General features: G+C 45.0%; 2 protein-coding genes across 6 annotated transcripts in view; one reads left to right on the forward strand and one right to left on the reverse strand.

Moving 5' to 3' along the window:
* ACER2 (alkaline ceramidase 2) overlaps positions 1-15,332 on the reverse strand; it is a 28,160-nt gene extending 12,828 nt beyond the window's left edge. The window contains exons 1-4 of one of the 5 annotated variants that reach the window (XM_083817114.1): positions 14,242-14,433; positions 7,371-7,485; positions 6,325-6,466; positions 3,589-3,726 (exon numbers count right to left, since the gene is read on the reverse strand). In XM_083817114.1, the coding sequence (XP_083673240.1) occupies positions 3,589-3,726; positions 6,325-6,466; positions 7,371-7,485; positions 14,242-14,418 (572 nt within the window). In that variant the 5' untranslated portion in view covers positions 14,419-14,433. The other 4 variants (XM_083817116.1, XM_083817115.1, XM_083817118.1 and 1 more) reach the window with 4 other exon arrangements.
* Positions 15,333-15,483: 151 nt separating this feature from the next.
* RPS6 (ribosomal protein S6) lies at positions 15,484-20,746 on the forward strand. Its single transcript, XM_083817119.1, has 6 exons — positions 15,484-15,588; positions 16,244-16,375; positions 17,031-17,241; positions 17,593-17,739; positions 19,700-19,857; positions 20,604-20,746. Exons 1-6 carry the CDS (start codon positions 15,583-15,585, stop codon positions 20,697-20,699), a joined length of 750 nt encoding a protein of 249 aa, XP_083673245.1. The 5' UTR covers positions 15,484-15,582; the 3' UTR covers positions 20,700-20,746.
* Positions 20,747-22,557: the final 1,811 nt, after the last annotated feature.

Below are 22,557 nucleotides of genomic sequence, written 5' to 3' on the forward strand. Positions count from 1 at the left end.
TTCATCAAGAAACATCATAGGTATTACATCGTCTTGATACACAATTGGCCATATGTCACTCTAGGTCCCTTTTGAATCATCATTTCAGAAGAAGGTTTGATTGTGTCCGTAATTCTCAAAAGAACAGGTAAACTCCACACATTTTAATGAATAATGACCTTTCACAAGGTCAGTGAGTTTCAACAACAGAGTTTCAAAAAGCAAGTACATATAGCCATGTGAATTCCCAGATATAATCCAATAGTATTTAAATCCATAAGACACTAACCATTCATCCTCTCAAGTTACTCAGGAGCTCACGCCTCAAAAACTGGACTGTAGAGAGGTCACATAGATTGCTCACTGACACAATCAAATCTCCTATTGCTCTGTCAGTGGTTTCCTGGTGCTTTCATCAAAATGAGATGCCTCCACTAGCATTCTTCATCTCCACAGCTAACTTCTGTGCTGTTTCCCAGGTTTCTCTGACAACAGAAATAGCTGCTGCTTAGCAGGACATCTAACAAGAAAAGACTCAAGAACACTTCAAAAAAGCATTACTAGCAGAGGCTTCCACTCTATGGGGAAGTAGTGGCAGAACACGGAAAGGTGGAAAACAGGAAAAGTTCCCTGTTCTAACAGAAGCAGTTAAAATGCAGGCATTTTGTCCCACTCATTTGTTTTGATGGACATTTACAGATGCAGTGTGTAAGAGAATATCCCAAGTTGGAAGGGACCTACAGGAATCACAAGGATCATCAAGTCCAATTCCTAGATCCACACAGGACCACCCAAAAATCAGACCATATGTCTGAGCATCATCCAAACGCTTCCTGAACTCCAACAGGCTCAGTGCCATGATCACCTTCCTGGGGAGCCTGTCCCAGTGCCCGACCACCCTCTGGGTGCAGAACCTTTCCCTAACACCCAGCCTGACCCTCCCCTGTCCCAGCTCCATGCCATTGCCTCAGGTCTGTGATACTTTTACTCAGCTGAGCAGCTATGCTCTACCATGGCCACTCTGTCACTCCACCTCCTCAAAGGGAAAGGGTATATTCCCATTTACGATTGAAGGGGCTCAAGGGTTGAGATAAGGACAGGAAGATCACTCAACAGTTATTGTCAGGGGCAAAACAGACTCAGCATAAGCAAGATTAACGTAATTTATTACCTATTACTAACAAGCTAGAGTAGTGACTCAAAAAAAATAAATAAAAACACCTTCCTCCCAGATCCACCCTCTCCTACGCCCTCCTTGAGCAGCACAGCGGAATGGGGGCTGCGGTCAGTCCCTGACATTTCGTCTCCGCCGCTCCCTCACGGTCCCTCTCTGCCCCTGCTCCCCGTGGGGTCCCTCCCACGGGATGCCGTCCTGCCCGAACTGAGCCTGCGGGGGCTGCCCACAGGCAGCAGCTCTTCAAGCACTGCTCCCACACGGCTCCGTACCACGGGGTCCATCCCCCAGGAGCAAACTGCTCCAGCACGGGTCCCCCACGGGCGGCAGCTCCCCCCAGACCCCCTGCTCCTGCGTGGGCTCCTCTCCACGGGCTGCAGCTCCGGCCCGGGGCCTGCTCCTGCGGGGGCTCTCCATGGGCCGCAGCCTCCTCCAGGCCACATCCACCTGCTCCACCGGGGGCTCCTCCACGGGCTGCAGCGTGGAGATCTGCTCCGTGTGGGACCCATGGGCTGCAGGGGGACAGCCTGCTCCACCAGGGGCCTCTCCACAGGCCGCAGGGGAACTGCTGCTGCGTGCCTGGAGCACCTCCTGCCCTCCTGCTGCACTGACCTGGGGGGCTGCAGGGCTGGTTCTCACTCCTCTCTCCCAGCTGCTGTTGTGCAGCAGGTTATTTTCCTTTTCTTCAATCTGCTCTCACAGAGGTGCAAACAACATCGCTTCTTGGCTTGGCTCTGGCCAGCAGCGGGTCCCTTTTGGAGCCGTCTGAAACTGGCCCTCATCTAACATGGGGCAGCCGCTGGATTTTTCTCACAGAGGCCACCCCTGCAGCCCCCTGCTACCAAAACTTTGACACATAAATCCAATACAGGGTCCTGTTGCTGTCCCCAGATAGTAGAGCTCAGCACCTGCCCCTCAACTCCTCTTTTGAGGAAGCTGCAGGCTGCCATGAGGCCTCCCCTCAGCCTCCTCTGCTCTGGGATGAACAAACCAAGGCACCTCAGCTGCTCCCCACATCTTCCCCTCTAGACTTTCACCATCTTCACAGCACTGCTTTGAACACTCTCTAATACTTTTATGCCCTTCTTACACTGTGGCACGCAAAACTGCACACAGTACTCAAGGTGAGGCTGCACCAGCGCATAGCAGAGCAGGACAGTCCCTTCCCTCGACCGGCTAGCGATGCCGTGCCTGATGCACCCCAGGGCACAGCTGGCCCTCCTGGCTGCCCCAGCACACTGCTGGCTCATGTTCAACTTGACACCAACAAGAACTCTGGATCCCTTTCTGTGGGACTGCTCTCCAGTCTCTTGTTCCCCAGTCTGTACGCACAACCAGGCTTGCCCTGTCCCAGGTACAGAATTCAGCACTTGCTGTTGTTAAACTTTATATTGTTGTTGACTGTGCAGCCCCCTAATTTGTCAAGATCTCTCTGAAAGGCCTCCCTACCCTGAGGGAATCAATAGTTCTTCCCCATTTAGTGTCATCTGCAAACTTAGTGTACTTTCAAGTCCTACATCCAAGTCATTTATGAAAACATTGAAGAGAACTGGTCCCATAATGGAACCCTGCAGAATACCACCAGGGACTGGCTGTCAGCCTGATGTAACCCCATTTACTATAACCCTTTTAGCCTGACCAATAAGGCAATTGTTCACCTACAACAATACATATTTGTCTAGCTGTATGTATATCTAAGAGCCAACCTAAGTTGTGCAATCCTTCTCAGACTGGAGAAGAGTGGGAAAGGAGGAGTTCATATCCTGATCTTTGCTTTGTCCTTTTTGCAGCAGGTCAGAAGATGCAAAAAACACGCAGCTCCTGGTGCTGTTATCATGGTAGGTAGGACTCTTTCAAACCTTAAGACCAGTCTCAGATTCTTCTCAATTTGCATTCTGGTTTCATAATGTCTAAAGCCCTGACAGGTAGCTATCCTCTGCAACCTAGTGATTAACTTTATCTTTGTTGGCCTGACACCATCATATTACCTGTGTTAGAAAAAAAGTACTGAAGACTCACAATAAGCTTTGAGAGCTGGCACATCTTCCATGCATGCTTGAGCCTCAAACCCTGTTCCCTCCAGTACCCAGACTGTGATTATCTCACCCCTATGCAGACTTTACAGCAGAAAAGCTGTCACTGGAGCAAAACTCTTGCCACGATTCCACAATAAACAAATTTGAGTTAGAACAGGTCAAAGGAAGAGATATGCTGCAAGAAGACAGACAATATCCGACCCAGTATATTCACCTACGGAAAAAAAAAATCCTTGCCAAAAATGTCTGAACTGGCAGAGCAAGCTTATACCAGATCTCTATGAGGGAGAAGCATTTCTGCTCCGCTCTCATAAGCACCGAAGCCAGATCTACTCTATCATCATATGGTGGCCTAAGGATCTCTGAAGACAAAACTGTAGTCAGGAGAAACATACTCACCTCTTCAGCTCAGCAATGAGCAAAGCTGTGCAGGGAACACCCAGAGTCATTAGTGAGATGTTGTTGATGGCAGGCTTAATGAAGGCAAGGCAGGTAGTAACTCCAGACAGGACACCCACAGCAGCTTTAAACCTGCTCCTGAAGAGGTTTTTTTTTTTTTTTTGGGGGGGGGGGGGGGGGGGGCGGAGAGAAAGTATTTTTAATTCCAAGCTTTTAATTAGTAAAACTAGAAATCTTAGTATGACTCTAGCAGTGTAACAAAACTTAGGTTTCTTTAGGTGTGTTCAGAAAGTGCAATGACTGCATACGGTGCATGTGGATCCTGCGCTGGCTTGTATGCATACAGCGTTAATGATATAGATAAACCTTTTCCTGACTAGTCTTCTGAAGCAGCCATGTACATGTATACACACACATGCACACACAGAGACTCACATTAATCACTGGTTTCAAAATACTAAGATCCCACTCCCATTTTCCTTCTCATGCAAGAAGTCAAGAACAAGACAATCTCTGTACCAGCACTGTACTTCCTCAAAGCAGTTTTGTGTTATCCTTCTTCATGCTTTCAACATTGATTTTTAAGATTATTTTTTATTATTATTATTACTAATGTCCCAGCTTCTAGAGACAGGTTGCAGTCTGTTTGGTATATTCTTAGCATAAACGAAATCACAGTTGGGCCATGTATAGACAGCCTGACAACTTTGAAATTAAACATATATTAATTGTTTAAACTTCAAATTTGGAATTTAAACAACCCATTTCTAGAATGTGGCAGAACTATGGCAGACAGAGATTCATCATGCTGCCCCTGAACTACAGTCCCACAGCTGTATCAAACTAGTTGATTTGAAGGATGGCTCTTCTCTCCTTAGTTCTAAGTTTCAAGTAGGGTCTCAGCATATTTGTACAGCACCATTCCCTGGCCACCAGTGTCATCACCCTCATGTTCACCAAGCTCATTACATGTACATTTTGCTTTAAACATTTTATTTTTACTGGAAGGCAAAAAGTTACTTAAGTAGGAAGTTTTTATCTGATGTAAGTGCCTTAATGACTGAAGACGCCACGAATCAGTTGTGGTAGATGGTAACATTTTCAACATTAAAAATCTGAGTGCAATGAGGATGAAGAATGTAAAGACCACAGCAGAGAACTAGTATATTTCTAGAAGAATAGAGGTATTATTCTAGAAGAATAAGTTAGGCAAAGCAAAACATATAAAAATACATATATGTGTGCATACGTATATGCATGCGTGTGTGTGTGTAAATCAGACCTGTTCTGGGTTAGGCTTTTTTGCCCCCCCAAGTAACTCTGTACACTTGGAAAGGAATCAAGACCTTAACAAGTAATCTCCCTGGCAGACTCTAGGTAGGAACTATTCTGAGAAATTTAGGATGAGAGACATCCTTCATCGCACCTCAGTATTTTTATGGGTCTGTTATAACCTGGCAGATAATTATTTACAGTTTTACCAACAAGTTCAACAGAAACAGGATTTCACCCCAGAAATGCTACTATTCCGTTTTTGAAAATACAGTTTAACTTTGTGGGCAATACTACAAATCTGCTAAGCAAACTAGCAGAAGGTAGTGATAGATTACATACAAGAATTCCATTAGGCTTTTGAGGAATAATTTACATGCAGTCTGAAAAATTCTTCAAGAGACAGAACTGCCCTTTATTTGAAGTATTTAAAGTAAAAGATATTTTATCTACCAAATAACCCCAGTAAAACTTGTTGGCCTCTTAAGCTGAGAGGGTCCTGTAATAGCACTGTACACCATTAAAATAGCAATATGCAGAAGTACTAAATTCACACTAACTTGACAAAACCATTAGACTATAGTCTATGCACTGTAATTCAACATATACTTTTCTCAGTGCAAGTTATTTTAAAGAATAGTCAATACAGGCACCAACCTTCCCTACTGACCCCTGACCCCAGCAACTTCTAACTGGGTATATGTCAAGGAAAAAGAGAAGGGAAAGTAAAAAAAGAAGACAACAATAGTATGAGAATGCTAGAGGTAGAAGCCTTAGGCCTTAGCAGTTTTCAGAGAGCAGGACATTGGTGATGTGATTCAAACCTCTCCATAACCTCAATTACTTTATGCATAGAAAAGCAATATGCACAAAGGTTACAGCATACATTTTTGGGGGGAACAAATCACAAACAGATTCTTTAAACTGCCTACAATGCTTTTTATTTTAACTCTGCAATAAAGAAAAAAACCCTTTGCAGCAACAAGAGACTTCTAAACAAACACCACGTGCAGCCTTTACTTAAAAAGTACTTTTAACCACTGGCTTAGAAGTTCAGATGAAAATTAAGCTGAATTCCATAGGTTCGCTCATATGTACACTCTAGGCTATATAAAAGGAAGAGAGAAAGCGGGTTTCTGTTGCTTTATTTTTTAGCTGCAACAAACTAATAGTATAACAAACTAATCATACAAATGTGTCTTTCCAGAATTAAAAGGACAGGCACTTCCAGAGGCACTGGACTCCAGAATCTGAAGTTACATGGCATAAAACCCACCATCAAGAACTATAGACTCAGGACTTCCAAAGAACAAAATAAGATGAGATATAAGCAACTGGAGGAAAATTGAGTGAGAAAAGATAATGGCAGCAGTGGTAAGGTTGGATGATCTCTCAGTGTCATGGCACGGAGGACTATGTGAAATGTTTCAAGAGACAGGAATATGTACCACATCACATGATTACCTGTCATTCCGAAAAACTCTTGGTAGGTATCTCCTAGGGAACCACATGGCAAGAGCACACATCAGCACCCAGAGAATAGCCAGCTCATCCAGCATCTGGCCCAGGAAACTGAGGGTGGCATGAAAGTAAACGGATCCAATTCCTGGAAAAGTCAGGCAAAAATTACAATCAATAGTTACAGTGCTGTACAGAATGAAAGCCACTGCTCATGATCAGGACTGCATAGCAAATGGTTGATACCATTTGGTCTAGAAAAGGAAAAAAAAAATCACCAGCTTTCCTAGAAAAGCAATCCAAATCATCAGCACCTCATAATAATTACAAAACAAACGCATTACAAAAGCAGAAGCTACAGATGCCATATCCTGCTAGAAAAGTAAATGCATGCAAAAAAAAAAAAAAAAGGTAGTAAAGTTAAATGCAAAAACAAAGAAAGAAATAATAAATTCAAATGCTTCTTCTGAATTTTCTCAATAGCACAAGAAAGGATAACACAAATGTGGAAAGCAGAATGCGATGACTACTCTGTGATACAAGTTTACATGTGGAAAGTAGCAAACTTCCCCACAGGGCTTTGAGTATCCCTTTACAACTTCCCAATGCCTTTACAATTGAAAAGGCCTAAAAATTTCCCATATACAAAATGGGTAAACCTTTGGGTCTACTATTAAAATGTCTCGATACATAGCAAGATCTTTTATCCTCTCCAGTTTTGATGAGCACTCTCATTAATCTTTTATTCAACAGCATCAGAGAATGGAGGGTCAGCACTGCTCTAGAGTAAGCCCAGATACAAGTAAAAGAAGTTGTGCAAAGGAAAGACAGGAAGGGAACAGAACTAAGGTCAAAGAACCCTCCAACCTCAAACTGCAAAAAGCATTTTCCTTTCAGAAACTACATGTGCTCTAGCTTCAAGCAAGTACAAGCGAACTCCTCTGCAGACGTCAGTACTGCTTTGTTTTGCAGCAACAATCATGCGCAAGCAGGAAAAACTAATTTCCTCTCAGTTCGTGCACACGCAGACAAACAGAGACTAATCAACTTACCGACCACAACTAGCAGAGTCCATATTAAATATATTCCACTGTTGAAGCAGGTTGCATATTGACGGAATAAGCACATACATATGGGTGGTAAAACAAAAAACAACACGTTGCTTATCTGGGAAAATAAAAGAGTACCACAAAGATAGAAAATTAGCAAATATTTAATATCTACAGACTAAGACATCCACAAAAATACTGTCATCCAATGACGCCACAGCTCAACAAATTATGGCCCTCAGTTTCTGTCAAAGATGAACTGTTTTTGCAAAGCATCAATACACTTTGTTTAATTTCATTCAACTAAAAATAGCATAAAAACCACAAACAATGTAAAGTGTGGTTAGTCACATCTTTAAATCACCTTTCCAGTCTATTCCCAGAGCAATTTTAGTGAGGATATACAAATACTTGGACTGTTGCAATTCATGAAGCCTACAACAGTAAACAGGGAACTCTAGCAAGTGAACACTCCTCTCAACAGTTGTCAAATTCAGCATGCAAAAAAGGGGGTAGTAAGTTTTATTGAAGTCGAGTCACTGAACAATACCTATGGTCTGGCAGGTCTGAAATACCAAGTTAAGCTAAAAGAGTTAGAACCTTCATTTTGTAGGGTAAAGCAAGCCTGAAGTTGTAAATGTTTTTACAGTTCGTTTTTTTCTCTTGGTTCTCCATTACATAAACAACTGAATATGACTGAAAACAAGTTACAGGAAAGTGAAGAGGTAATTCAGACCACTGCTAACTGTTTTTAAATTTAATATGTAAGACTGGAACAAAGACATATTTCCTCTTGCTTACCAACAAGCCAAAGCACTGTTCTTTAGTTAGAAAATACTCTACCTGTGATTACCAGGAGCTGTCACTGCAGTATCACGTGGCTCTCTTGGTAAAGGGCTGCCTGTGCTGAGGGCCAGCCGTGGCCCAAGTTTAACCAAGCAGCTATGGAAAGACTGTACTGCTGCCTCACAACGGAACAGGGAGACAAGGATGAGCTCCCAAACCTTGGTTTCCTCACATTCCCCACACCTATCCCAGGCACAAGACAAAATTGTTCCCAGCAATATTCCCCTAAAATGGACATGTAAAACAACTCTGAGATAACAGCGCTCCTTTGGGACAGATCCCCTTTCCTCAGAAACTTACAGACTTTTACTGACACTAACAAAAATCTAATGCAAAAGCATTCATGAATGGCATACAAAGAAGGCATTTGTTCATTCAGCTACTGTCCACCACTCAACACTGTCTCTGCCAGCATGAGAGCAGAGGCTGCAATGATTAAGACCAACACGTCTCATTTAACATTTGTGAGACTCATCAAATCATACTCCTAGCTGGCACTCAAAATGACAATAACTACAGGAGCAGTTTCTCAGCGCTGCCTACTTCATGCATGACACCTTCCCTCACACTAAAGACACCTCCTCATAGACAAGCTGCATTTCCTTCAAAATTCTTGGCTAGATTTCATTCAAGTGAAATATGAAATACTTAGAAACATCTACCATGCTCAGTTTAGAGCTGTAAAATCCTACATCTTCTCTACATAAAATAAAGCTAGAGAAGCCACCAGAAAAACAGCAGGGAGAAATTTTCCTGTCAACAGAAACCACCATCTTGTTCTTTTGACATTTCAGCAAAATCACATCCACAGCAGCGCGTGTCCTAATGCTGCATTAAGTGCACAGGTAATTTCACTGCTACAAGCACCTCGTTGCCTGGCAGCTGCTGGCGAGGGCAAGAGAAGGGAGGGGACGGCCAGAAAGAGGACAGAAAGATCTTGGCTGCTTTTCTAGGCAACAGGCACGAGGCCTGCCACAAAGAGGAGAAGCCACCACGCTCCCTGCAGGCGGGCTGCCAGTCAGCCTGGGGAAACACCAGTGGCCACTGGGCTGCCCTTCTAAACCAGCGTAGGGAAAGGTGAAATCCTTCTGCCAGTTACCAGCTCCTACAGCTTGTTTTGTCACAGACGGGGCCCCTCACAGACCCACACGTTTTCACAGGGGGCATTCACACTGCTCAGCTTCGGACAGCTGGCTTAGTCCGCCTGCCTCTCCAACTTCTCTAGCCTGTGGTAAACGCTGCCCACTGCTGCTGGGAAGGCCAGAGCCCTACCAGTTTCTTTCAAGCTTCTTCACAAACTGTCCTCTGATGAATCCTCTCTCCCTTTCCGACAGCTGAAGAAGCAGGAAATCAGCCTCACAAACCAGACGGGAAAAAGCCGCCGGGGCACTGACTGATGAGCAGTGCCACAGACCAAGCACCTCCCCAGCAGCAATACGAGGACTCCTCTGACAGAAATCCTTCAGCCACCAAGGTGGCAATTTCTGCCTTCGTGGTTCACAAATTAAAGTGAACAAATTGCCAGGTGGGAGGCACCTGGCAATGCCAGAGCGCAGGACACAGTATATCCCTGAGGAGACAAGGTAAAGAGCAAAGAGTTATTTATAGAAAAATGTTCTAAAGCGGATTTTAAGAGGTGGATGAATCTGCTTAAGTCACATAAAACCTACACATTCAACTGATCAGGCTTAGTCAAAAGTCAAAAAGTTAGTCAAAAGATTAGTCAAAGCATCTTCTGTTCGCATAAAAACTACCCACCTTTGTGCAGCAGAGACCTATAGCAACATCTGGAACACAGTCATAGACCAGAATTCTGGTGTTTTACCTGCTTTTACAAGCTTGGAGTGGGAGGGCTCTCCTTACTCCCTAAAAAGTCAGAAACATATACAATGACTGGTAACAGGGATGATATAATACGAGCAAGTCCTCTGGGGACCTCAGAGTGCTCTATACATTTTCAGATTTTAGCCACAGTTAGGTCAATGAGAAGTATCAACGAGAGAAAAAAAAAAATTAAAAAAATTAAAAAGATAGTTACAAACTAGGGAGTGTGAAAGAAACACTTTTCATCTCTACAACTTGAACTAACCAGTGAAATAAATCAGCTTAGGCAATCACAGCATATAAAAGTTAGGCTAGAAAGTCCTTATTCTGCCTAGAAACAAGGTAACAAAGGAAATACAACTACTTGCCACACCTGTAACAACGCAGGTTTACATCACTGAGTAGATAACAAAGGAATGCTTCTGCCCTACAGCAATGCTCTTCTGGCACTGAACTCCTCCTGTTCATGCTAAAGTACTGCCTGCAAATCCAAGAAGACCCCACCAACCTGGAACTTGACCGTGATTTATATTAATTACAGTGGCCACCAGGAATATTTCATATCGTTGTAAAAGATGAAATAATTCTGGAACTGAAACTCTTTCCTAATAAGTTTACAAAAAACCATGATACTCATGTCTCTCTTTCATGCAATAGCTTAGTTCTGTTTCTTATATTCCACACATAGTAATTTCCACAAGTTATATTCAAATCAGAGCTCTGGAACACTTCTGAAATATATAGCTTAAGTTCAGAACCAAATAGTTCAACATCAGAACTGACCTGCTGCTTTTCATTCCCTGGTATCAGCTCAGCTCCCTACAAGAACTACACCCCTAGATATAACACAACTATTAACACCATCCTTCCCAAGCCAGTGAGGCACTTATCCATTGGTCTCTGGTTTCAGAAAGCATTTTGCATATGAAATTTCTGACCTAACACATGATTGGCCTGTATGATTTGATAATCTAAGATGATTTGATTATTTGATAATCTAAGAACTGGAGTACTGCCAATTTCTTTTAGGATCTGCACAAGGCAACAATTCAAAATTACAGTTCTGGAAAAAGGGTAAGTAGCCCATCAATAAAAGTCCATCCTCTGCCTTTATACAATTCTGGACCTTTAGTTTTAATTTTCAGCTATCTGCTTGTATGAAAGTAATATAGGACACAGGCCGCAGATGGAATGCCAGAGCCCAGCTCAGATCGTGACCACATAACTTTGCTCACATCTGGCCACAGTCCTGACTCGTGATGTTTTCCGCAGTCCTACCAAAGATTAAGTATTATTTACTATTTGGTAAGACTCCCAGCCAGTAGCTGCATCATTCGGCCACTAAGGCAACATGTAGCACTACCTCTCTGTGAGAAGGAAGCAAAAACAGACAAAGCAAATCTGCAGTGAGATTAGAGGCTTTGCATCTTCAGCTTCTCAAGAGCACGCCACTCACAAGTGCTGAAAGACTTCTGTAGTTAAAAAAATGCCACCAGAATATAAAAATGCTTTCACACTCCTAAGACAGTTTAGTATTTTTTTGAAAAAACATTTATCTCCTTACTAGCAGGGAACAGAAGAGGAATAAGAACACTGGAAATTTTCTCTTAAAATGGAAATTTGGCAAGAAATATGTATAATATGCACAACTGAATGCAACAAACTGAACTGCAAAGTATGAGCTTCACTGGTAACAGAAAAATGTTACAGTTTTCAGGTGTTTAAAACACAAACAATACTTTTTTTTTTTTTGCAATACCCCCACAAGTGGTAGCTTCTTTTGAGCATATGGAGGCAGTTGTTCATGTTTTAGAGTAGGGTTACATTTCATCAGGATTTTTTTTTTCTGAAACTAATAAAAAAAAAAACAGGTCTTCCTATAACTATTCTTTTGAGTTATGAAAATTTTCATGGTCTCTTCACTTAGAGCGTGTAACATAAAATCACATCAGACTACTGTACGTTTTAAAAAATTGGTATGATCAATTTGTAAAAAAACCTCCAAACAGCTATTCTCCCACTGATTTAATCCTGATGAGCATTTTGATTTGCTTTTTAACTAGATCATGTTAAATTTATGCAAAATGTTAAGACTGGGACCCAGAAGAATAATTAAATTGATCTTCCTAAATACGTTCCAAATAAGCTGTTCCAGTTCCATGCTTACATGTATACTGCATGAGACCACAACTACAACTCTGACCTTAGCTGTGACAGTTTAAAATGCGGATTAGCAAGGTTTTAGTCTACAGCTTGAAGACACAGATACCAGATTCATGTCTGCTGAAGAGTCCGACCTGAAACTTAAAAAGGTTTTGGGTCAGAATTGAGCCATCTCAGAAGGAATAAAATTCAGGCTCCCCTTAGAGTGCCTGTCAGAGCAGGAGAAATCTTCCCTACTCCCCTGCCAGCATCTGTCTTTTCAGGATGCAGTCACCCAAGCCCATCAATTCACTGCGAATCCAACACTCTTAATTTTCAGAATCTGCAAACACAGAAGTCAGTCCATCACAATGACTTCACTACTGAAGAGAAGTGAAATATGTTTACCCTCAACACAGCCTTTCCACCACACCCCTTCGGTGTACAGCTTGCTGGTTTGTACACAGCTGCTGCAATACGAGGGGCTTCAGGGCAAACTTTTCAGTATGTGTCTCTGCTAATCTGTCTGAAAGCTCAGTTATTCACCTGGACGTGCCTGCAGCTCCTAGCATGTTGCAAACTTCTTTGCCACAGCTAATCAGCTCCGCACAGTCAGAAGGATATCCATCCTCCTGCATAGCTGGTCTCCGAAATGCGTCACTTTCTTCAAGAAACTTCTTGTTTACCCTGACCTTTTTCCTCCCTTTGTTTTTGGTTCTTGCATGGTGACATCAGAAACAAAGAAAGCAGACAGTTTCCCCCCACACCCTCCAACTCCTCCAGCAGCACAGACCAGACGCTACCCCGATGACTTTGGCGCAGAAATATGAGAAGAAACAACAGGTTAGCAGTGTGCACTGTGCACAGTGGAATTACTTGTTCTAAGCACACAGCACTCCCCATGAGCCACACTCCAGGCATCTCTTTCTTTCCTTCGCTGTAGCGCAGCACTATCATCTGATGTGGGCGGTCAAGGAAAACAGCTTGAAAGGGAAGGAGAGCTGAGACAAAGATGAAATTTGGAAAACAAACAAACAAGCAAAAAAACTCAGAGACCATTTTGATACAAAAGTCAGACGAAGCAGAAGCCCCAGCTCCCACCCGTGCACCCACCAGCCACCACAGGGCAGAAAACCCGGAGCAACAATGCCGACATGTCATTTGCAGGGTTCCCTCCTGTTGATCTGCCCGTCGCGGAAAGGCAAGCTCCCGGAAAGCCCGGTGCATGACCTCGCTCCCTGGCGGACCAATTTGCCAAACTCTCGGATAAACAAAGAAGGCGCAAGGAGCGGCGCTCCCCTCCAAGATGCTCTCCACAGGGCAGCCCGGCTCCGCTGCGGGGGATAAGCTCCTGCAATCCCTCCCCGGCGGCTGGGAGCTCCTGGGCTGGGAGGAGAGGGTTCGGGGGTGCACCGCGGCTCATTAGAAGCAGCGCTAATTACATTACTGCCCCTGACCCGCCACTGCCGAGCGACCCACACCCGCGCAAAGGCGGTACCAGCCGGCGGCACCCGGCGGGGCGGCACGGCGTGAGGAGGCGGGCGGGCTGCGTGCCGGACCCACGCGCTGCCCCCCGGCCCCCGGAGCCCCCCGGCCGCGCACCGTGTTGTAGAACTCGGCGATGGCGGGCACGATGGTGTAGTTGTCCTCGCACCAGTCCACCTCCGAGCTGCCGGCCCGCAGCTGGTCCCACCACAACAGCGTGCCCATGGCTCCCCGCCGCGGCACGGCGAGACGGCTCCTCCGCCTCCTCCTCCTGCTTTATCGCCTCCTTCTCCTGCTTTATCCCCTCCTCCTCCTCCTCTATCTCCTCCTCCTCCCGCCCCGCTTCCCCAGCCGCCCCCCCCCCCCCCCCCCCGCGGCCTGCGGGGCCGGCGGCGCCCCGGGCTTGCGTGAGGTTTGGCCGGGCCGCGCCCCCCCGCCCCGCCGCCTGCCCCCGGGGCCGGCTCTCCGGGCAGGGGCCGGGCCCCGGGAGCGATTCTGTCCTGCTTCCTCGCCGGCTCCGAGGAGCGTGTTCCTCAGTGTATGTAGCCCGCCCGGCCGCCTGCCTTCCTGCTCTCACCCCTCCGTCCTTCGTATGCACTGAAAATGTGGTCGAAAATAGCTGGTGGCTCCTCCTGTTCCCCTGTGCAGGCAACGCAGGGGGCGGGCTGCTGTGTTCACCCCACTTTGCATGTGTACTGACTTTTACACGAGCTATAAACAGGTGTATTGAAGAGGGAGCCAGCTGGGTGCGCATTACATCCTCTGTGAAATATAAAGGCTTAGATATAAAGGCTCAGGTTATATTTTTACTTCATCAATCACCTTCCTGAGAAAGGTCACTTCCAGGTAACCTGCATTCTTTACTTACGCAAGAGGTAAAACACCTCACACACGGAGGTGGCTGATGGACGCACACTTCCAGCTGACCGTCTGTCCGTCCCTCTGTTCTCCCAGCAGTTACGGACAGCACAGCAGAAGAGAACAAACCCCTGCTACCAACTGCTGCCATTGAAAGCCACATGTTCCACCATGCAAAGACTCCTGGAACCAGGGCAACATTTACCAAGACCTCTGTTGCCATTCGAGGAAAGTTTACCTGAGTGGAAGCTACTCGATTTACAGAAACACCTGCTCTTCTCCTCCGGAACTGTGAAACAACGCGAGTGCAAACAATAGTGGCACTTTGTGCTTCAACAATGTCAACTGCAGATACGCTCAGTTCTAGCATGGATATATAGCCAGGAGTCTCTATGATGCCACTGTTTGTCTTTAAGTGAAAGAGGCAATTTTTCTTACTTCAAGTAAAACTGGAAGGAACAGCCTTCCTAAAGAGTCGGTGCAAAGCTTTTGAGAAGCTTTGTGCAAACTTTAACAACCTAATCATATGACATAGATGCAAGCAGGATTTTCCTCTGACAATTTATTAGAACACTTCTCAGGTTCCTCGCACAGCGTGAGGAGCTGGGGGCCGGCCTCTTCCCACAGGTAACCAGTGATAGGAACAGAGGGAATGGCCTCAAGTTGTGCCAGGGGAGGTTCAGGTTGGAAATGAGCACTCATTTCCTCTCAGAAAGAGCAGTCAAGCACTGGGACGGGCTGCCCAGGGAGGTGGTGGAGTCACCGTCCCTGGGGGTGCCAAGGAGAGCTTGGGCCTGGTGCTTAGGGACATGGCTCGGGACGCCCACGTTGGCCCCGGCCCAGCGTCACCACCGAGCGCGGGTCCGCCAGGAGGCACAGACAGGCCGGAAGCTGCCTCCTGCGCTGCCAGCTCCCCTTTGCCCCGCCCCCTTACGGGCAAACCCGCGCTCGCCATTGGCTCCCCGCGGCGACGCGCGGCGCTCTCGCGAGGCTTGGCGGGTTATGTGCGGGCGGCGAGCGGAAGTGCGGCCTTTTCCGGCGGCGGCGCGGCAGGGGCAGGATGAAGGTAAGGCGGCGCGGCGGGGCGCGACGGGCCCGCGCGGCACCGCGACGCAAAGGGGCCCGGCGCCGCCCGGCGGGACACGGGCACGGCGCGATGGGACGCGGCGGCGGGCACGGGGCGCTGCCGGGGGCCGGATGACGGCGGATTGCCGGCGGGGCGGGGTGGGGATGGGATGGGGATGGCGGCCGCCATCGGGGCACGGCGCCGGCCGGGCCGCGGGGCTGGGCTCCGGGAAGGTGCCGGGGGGTCCCCAGGCTCGGGGCTCCGCTGCGGATCCTAGGAAGCTCGGGTGTTAGCCTGGGGTTAGCGCCCCTGCCTCGGAGCGCTGAAGCGTTTGGTTTAGCGTTGTGTGCGTTAGGAGGGGGGCACAGCATCCTGCTGCGTTGGGCAGCAGCCCTCTCAGAGGTGATAGTGTTCCTGCTGCGGTAAAGGTAGTGTTCCGAATGGTTACGGAGCTACTGCTGTGCTAATCTGATTGAGCATGGGTCTGTTTGGTTCTCTGAGCAAAGCATTAATAAGCTAACACTAATAAACTCGTAGCTGCTTTTAGATTTTAAATGCTAAGGTAAAATGAGTATCTGTGGCTAAACTTGCATGAAATGTGTTGTATGAGACCTTTCAACTGAAACATTATTTATTGTTTCTTCCCTTCTGTTAGCTGAACATCTCTTTCCCAGCCACTGGCTGCCAGAAGCTTATTGAAGTGGACGATGAGCGCAAGCTCAGAACGTTCTATGAGAAACGGATGGCGACGGAGGTCGCAGCTGATTCTCTTGGTGAGGAGTGGAAGGTAAGGATCAGAAGGGTGTGCTAGCCGTAGCCAAGTTGCTTAAGGTACGGAGCTATTCGCAGTGTGCAGGTGTAATATTTTAGGGTATATGCATGGTACTGATTTGATGGGTTTATTGAAAGCTTCTTTTAAAATACATACTGAATTCAGTAATTAGGCTAGCGCTCTTCTTAATAAGGTAATCTTTGCTGATGTTGTCTCCTCAGAAGAAGAAATAAAAGCTATTTTTCTCTTTTTACATGTGTATTCGTAACCCATGCTCTTGTGTTGAATGTAGATTTCTAGTTCATGATGCTTACAGGCTTTGGTTAGGTTTAGTGTTAAGAAGAAGAAAAGACAGTGATGGACAAAACTTAGTCCAATGGATCTTGCACAAAATTGGTAATAAGAATTCCATTCTTGGATATGGGTTTGAAGAGAAGTAGAGTAAATATAGGTCATGGTTTGCAAAGATATGTTTCATGTCTGTGTTAAACAAAAATCTTGAACTGTTGGTGGGGTGTTGGTTAAAGAAGCTCTTGGTGTCTGCAGTAGCAGTGACTTCTCCTGAACCACTGGTACAGCAGCTGTCCTTAGCAGTATGTTGGCATCTCTACGGCTTTTGGAAGTAATAGAGACACAAGCAACTAAGAGGTGTGTTTCTCTGTTTTCACAGGGCTATGTTGTCCGAATCAGTGGTGGCAATGACAAGCAAGGCTTCCCCATGAAGCAAGGTGTCCTCACTCATGGACGCGTCCGCCTTCTGCTCAGCAAGGGCCACTCCTGCTACCGCCCCAGGAGAACTGGAGAAAGAAAACGCAAATCCGTCCGGGGCTGCATTGTTGATGCCAACTTGAGCGTTCTGAACTTGGTCATCGTGAAAAAGGGTAAGAGCCTGGGTGAATCAATCAAAACCTAGAAACAGGCACCAGGAGAGAGCCAGTTTGCTGGTGGCTGCAGAGTTCTGTAGAATGAAAATGTTTTCATGGTCTTAGAGTGAAAACGCATCTTGAAATTCCTTCTGTTATATTGTAACTTGAAATATTTTCATTGCTGCCAGCAATACTGTTGCATTAAATTATCAAAGCATAGTCAGGGTTGTCACTACTGCAGGCATACCCCAAGGATTATCTAGTATTTTGGTTTTTATGCGTTTTAATCTTAGGACTACTCACAAATTTAACAGGTGGTTGATAGATGCAGGATTAATTAGCATGTTTAAACTCATTCTCTCAAAGGTGAAAAGGATATTCCTGGGCTGACAGACACAACCGTGCCTCGTCGTCTTGGTCCCAAGAGGGCTAGCAGAATCCGCAAGCTGTTCAATCTCTCTAAGGAGGATGATGTCCGCCAGTATGTTGTGAGGAAGCCTCTGAACAAAGAGGGTAAGAACTCAGATTTCATAACTTTTGCCTTGCTTTCGGGCACTTCTCAGCAGAGGGGTATCAAGTTTCCTGCATTTTACACTATCACTATGCTGTGTGTGTTTTATGCTGTTGTAGTAGATGAAAGAGTTGACTGTCCTGGTATTAAAGCTTTGACAGCTGTCATTTGTGGATAAGAAGTTGACACTTCTGTGTTTTCCACGTTTCTATCCCCCTCCATTTGACTCTAAATCTCTTGGCACGATTTATTTTTAACTGTTTTATATACTCCGATGTTATTGCTGGTTCTAAGAACAATCAAAGAATAATTCTAATAAAGTGAGGATAAATCAGAGATAGAATGTTTCTGAAATGTTTCATAGAATCGTGGAATCATTAAAGTTGGAAAATACCTCCAAGATCATCAGGTCTAACCAACCCCCCACCAGCAATGTCACCCACTAAACCACGTCCCTAAGCACCAGGTCCAACCTTTCCTTGAACACCCCCAGGGACGGTGACTCCACCACCTCCCTGGGCAGCCTGTTCCAACACCTGACTGCTCTTTCTGAGAAGAAATGTCTCCTCATTTCCAACCTGAGCCTCCCCTGGCACAACTTGAGGCCATTCCCTCCAGTCCTATCACTAGTTACCTGTGAGAAGAGGCCAGCCCCCAGCTCCCACAGCTTCCTTTCAGGTAGCTGTAGAGAGCAATAAGGTCTCCCCTGAGCCTCCTCTTCTCCAGACTGAAAGATTTATATCAGGCGGAGATAGAAAACAAAATACAGAGCAGATATAGGTAAGACTTTTCCCCCATGCTTTTATGACAGTCTGCAAAATGAGCTTTTCTTGGGAGGTCAGTGTTGTGCTATCTGCATGTTTCTTGTGGTATTTAATGTCTGGTTCTGTTGCATTTGATCAAACAACATGAATGGTGAGGATTTTGAAAAGAAAGATCATGGTGAAATGCAGGCACGAAGGAAGGTTATTGGGTGAAAGACTGCAAAGTGAAATTTTCTCCATCATAGGAACTATACTGTCCACTAAAGAACGCGGTCCTGGTGGACTGGTGGAGACAGTTGCTTGTCACTTGAGTAGTGAAGTTATATAGATGTGTGCATTCTTGTTTGGTTGTTACGGACTTTGTGGATTTGTTTTCTGGAGATGAAACTTGAGAGTCTGTGTAGAACTATAAGAGCTTTTTAAATCTGAAAATGCAATGGCTTGGTCTGAAAGCTAAGTGATGACTTTCCACATCCATTAAATACTTTAGGAGTACGGGAAATGTTTTAAGACACACTTGCTGAGAAGCAGGGAATTTTCACAAAACTGGAGGGAGTTACAAATGCATTACTTAACGTTTCATTAATGATAATCAGTTACATAGCATTAACAAAACAGTTTTAATGTCTGACAGTAACTGAATCATTTCTTGCAAAACCTGTTCCTGCTGAACTCCGTTTAAGTTACAGTGTACATAGTATGCTAAGTTAGGTTCCACTTGCTGTTACAGTAATGTTCTCTTTCAAGGTAGATAGGGGAGGAGGCTTAAGGTCTCTTTGGGAGGAAGTTTGTCACTTCTACCTTTCTACTGAAAGACCTCGGTGCAGCCTTTCAATATTTAAAGGGGGTGTTTTAAGAAGATGAGTAATTTTTTTTTTCTTTTCAGGCAGATAGTGATAGGACAAGGGTAATGGTTTTGAACTAAAAGAGGGGAGATGTAGATTGGATGTTAGGAGGAAATTCTTCACTGTGAAGGTGATGAGGCAGTGGGACAGAGAAGCTGTGGATGCCCCATCCCTGGAGTTGTTCAAGGCCAGCCTGGTTGGGGGCCTTGAGCAACCTGGTCAGGTGGGAGGTGTCCCTGCCCATGGCAGGGGGCTTGGGACTGGGTGGTTTTTGGGGTCTCATCCAACTGGATGATCTTCGGGTTCCAACCTGAGCCATTCTGTGATTCTACTGACTCATAATTCTGTTTCAGGCAAGAAACCTAGGACCAAGGCTCCTAAGATCCAGCGACTGGTGACACCTCGAGTTCTGCAACATAAGCGCAGGCGTATTGCGCTGAAGAAGCAACGCACTCAGAAGAACAAGGAGGAGGCAGCAGAATATGCCAAGCTCTTGGCAAAGAGGATGAAGGTACGTGCACCCCTCGTAACTTCGCTGTTTAGAGTATCTTGCACTATGGAAACTAAAGGGATTTGATAAACCTGACAGTACACTTAAAATGGTACTGTACTTAGCTGATTTTGACTAAGAATACCTGAATGTGAGCGTAAATGTTCCTGGTCAAACATCTTTTGAGAGTTGCTATTCATTTCTGCCAGTCCTGGAAGAGTTCAATTAATAGGTCTGGTCTGTTTGTGAGAGCTGATTTTGGAGAAAATAATGGACAGTTACGGCTTGTGACAATGATAACATTTGTGTGGTAGCAGTTATACTTCAAGTTAATTCTCGGTCAGCTAGGGTGTGCAAGCATTTGAGTGATTGTGTAGAGGAATTGGATGCAGTAGCCGGCCTGGATGGAAGGTAACTTGGCAAGAAGTTGTTTGGATGAGTTTGCACTTGAACCTAAAGCAGCAGTGACTGAAGAAGCAATACTTTACAGTGTTTAGCACAGTACTTGAATGTTTTGTGACTTCTGGACTGTAATGGAAGGTAGACAGAACTCCTGTGTGTTCTGAGCTCTGCATTAGTATTTTTTTCACTGCAGTTTTGGACACCGATCTCTATTAGTTAGAGACGTGTCTCTGTGGGTTTGGGTACTTGTAGAATTCCTTTGGTCTGGGAAGAAGGGATGCTGGATTCTGCTTTAATGACTAAGAGTAAGTGTTTGATAGCATCTGACACCAAGATTACTTATTTCATGCTGCTTTGCTTTTCAGGAGGCCAAGGAAAAGCGCCAGGAGCAGATTGCTAAGAGGCGCCGGCTTTCTTCATTGAGAGCTTCTACATCTAAATCTGAGTCAAGTCAGAAGTAAAGATATATGTGATACTAAAAATAAACCCTTTTTGTGGTTGAATTTAACTGTGAGAGTCATGTGCATCTTGTTCCCGGCTATATCTTAGAAGGAATAGTAGTCCAGACTAACTGCATCGCCCAGACCTAAATGGAACCACAATCCTTGGTCTTGAATCTCTTCTCTTTTGAGAACTTGGAATGCCTATTCATGCTTTTAATGAAAAATTCCAGTTTGTAATAACTTTGTACATGCATCCTGATTCATAGAAGCAGAATTTACCTGCAACAGCAATATCCTGTGTTGTGGTTGAGTAGTGGTTCTTTTTTTTTCAGTCTTAAGTACAGGACAGTGTTTCCAGATGAGGAAGGAAGATTTTTGGTACTGAGCATGTGATGGTAAAAGTCTAAAGCCTTCTGGGGATTCATAGCAGAGTTAACTTCAGAATGGTAAAATACTTGCACTTAATACTGAATACAGAGAACCAGTAAGCCATTTACTAAAAGGTTTGCTGTAGTAGTTTCACTTGAGGATAAATGCTAGTAACCTGTACGTATTTAGAACCCATTTTGTGGAGATTTATTAGTCTGGTGGGAATTCTGTGATTTAGGAATATATGAAGTATTGGCGATGGATTAAGCTGTGTCTAAATAGATCCTAGGTGCTCTTAAAATAGTAATCAGGATCCACCTCAGTTCTTTGTTCAAATAAATTCATGCTTCTATTTCCACTATAGAAGTTAAGAAGCTTAAATTTTCCTGTGTGCACAGCAAGGATATTTAAGTTATCACCTCACCTGACTGGAAACAATTTTTGAATACCTTGAGTGTTGAATCTGGACTCTATGAAATGAGAATTGCTAATCTTGGATGAGGGTAAAATTTGCTATGAAACAGATGCATGTGACTGAAGTCTCAGACCAAGGAAATTACAGAAAGCAGTTAATCCCAGCTGCCAGTCAACCTTTCTAACAGCTTGACTGCTCAGGTGGAAGAACTGTATGGACTATAGTTGATTTGCAATTTGAAATATATAAGTAGAAAATGCAAAGTAAATAGGGTTAACAATAGTGTTTAAAGCGTAAATTAAATAAGAATGTTGGCTAGTTTCGTAAAGTGAAGTTCTTAGAAGTTACCATTTTATGTAAAATGAAGCAGGTAACTTCGGTGTTCTTTTTTTTATGGAGGCCATGTTGGAAGGGTCATTTACTTCTTGGTCTTCTGAACCAGAGCAACTGTTGCCCCAGTTGTGTTAGTGGCTGAAAAAAGGTGGTGGGATACTGGTTGTCTTTCTCAAGGACAGTTTGACGATTCAGAGCCAGGAGATTCCAGTCCTATAATGCAAAAGCAGAGGCACCATTCTTTAGGCCATCACCAGCTCAAAGGTTAATGAGACAGAATGCTATCTGCGTGCACTTGACCACTTTGCTACAGTAGGATCTGCACTAAAACTCTCCAAGGCCAGCAGCTGTGGGTGTCTTCTAACATGATAGCATCAGTTCAAAAGCTGTGATGATACAAAACAGATGACAAAGAGGAAGTGCTGTCTGGTAGCAGCAGCTTTCCCTTGGCCCTAGTTGCAGTTTTGGCAGGATTTCAATTGTACAAGGCCAAAGTTCTTCAGAAAGGGTGAAGCTCAGCTATACATAACATCAACATACATAATCATTTAAAACTGATACAGTCTAAGTTCAGGTAGTATTACCCTACAAAATAAAATGTAAAAAAAAGATGCCCAAGGAAACTTGAACAAGTGTGGAGGAGTATTGTTCTGGTAACCAGGTGGAGGGATGGGCTGCCACCCACCCTGTCAGAGCTCCTGAGGCTGGCGGGCAGCCCTGGATGTCTAGTCCAGTCAGGTATGAGCGGTTGGTAAAGGA

This window comes from Anser anser (assembly GCF_964211835.1).
Source record: "Anser anser genome assembly, chromosome: Z".
Lineage (NCBI taxonomy): Eukaryota > Metazoa > Chordata > Aves > Anseriformes > Anatidae > Anser > Anser anser.

What these genes read in the sequence shown, in the direction of transcription:
- RPS6 (XM_083817119.1), top strand. An exon ending in CTCTTGGTGAGGAGTGGAAG is followed by an intron (nt 16,376 to 17,030) that starts GTAAGGATCAGA and finishes CTGTTTTCACAG; the next exon opens with GGCTATGTTGTCCGAATCAG. An exon ending in GAAGCCTCTGAACAAAGAGG is followed by an intron (nt 17,740 to 19,699) that starts GTAAGAACTCAG and finishes ATTCTGTTTCAG; the next exon opens with GCAAGAAACCTAGGACCAAG.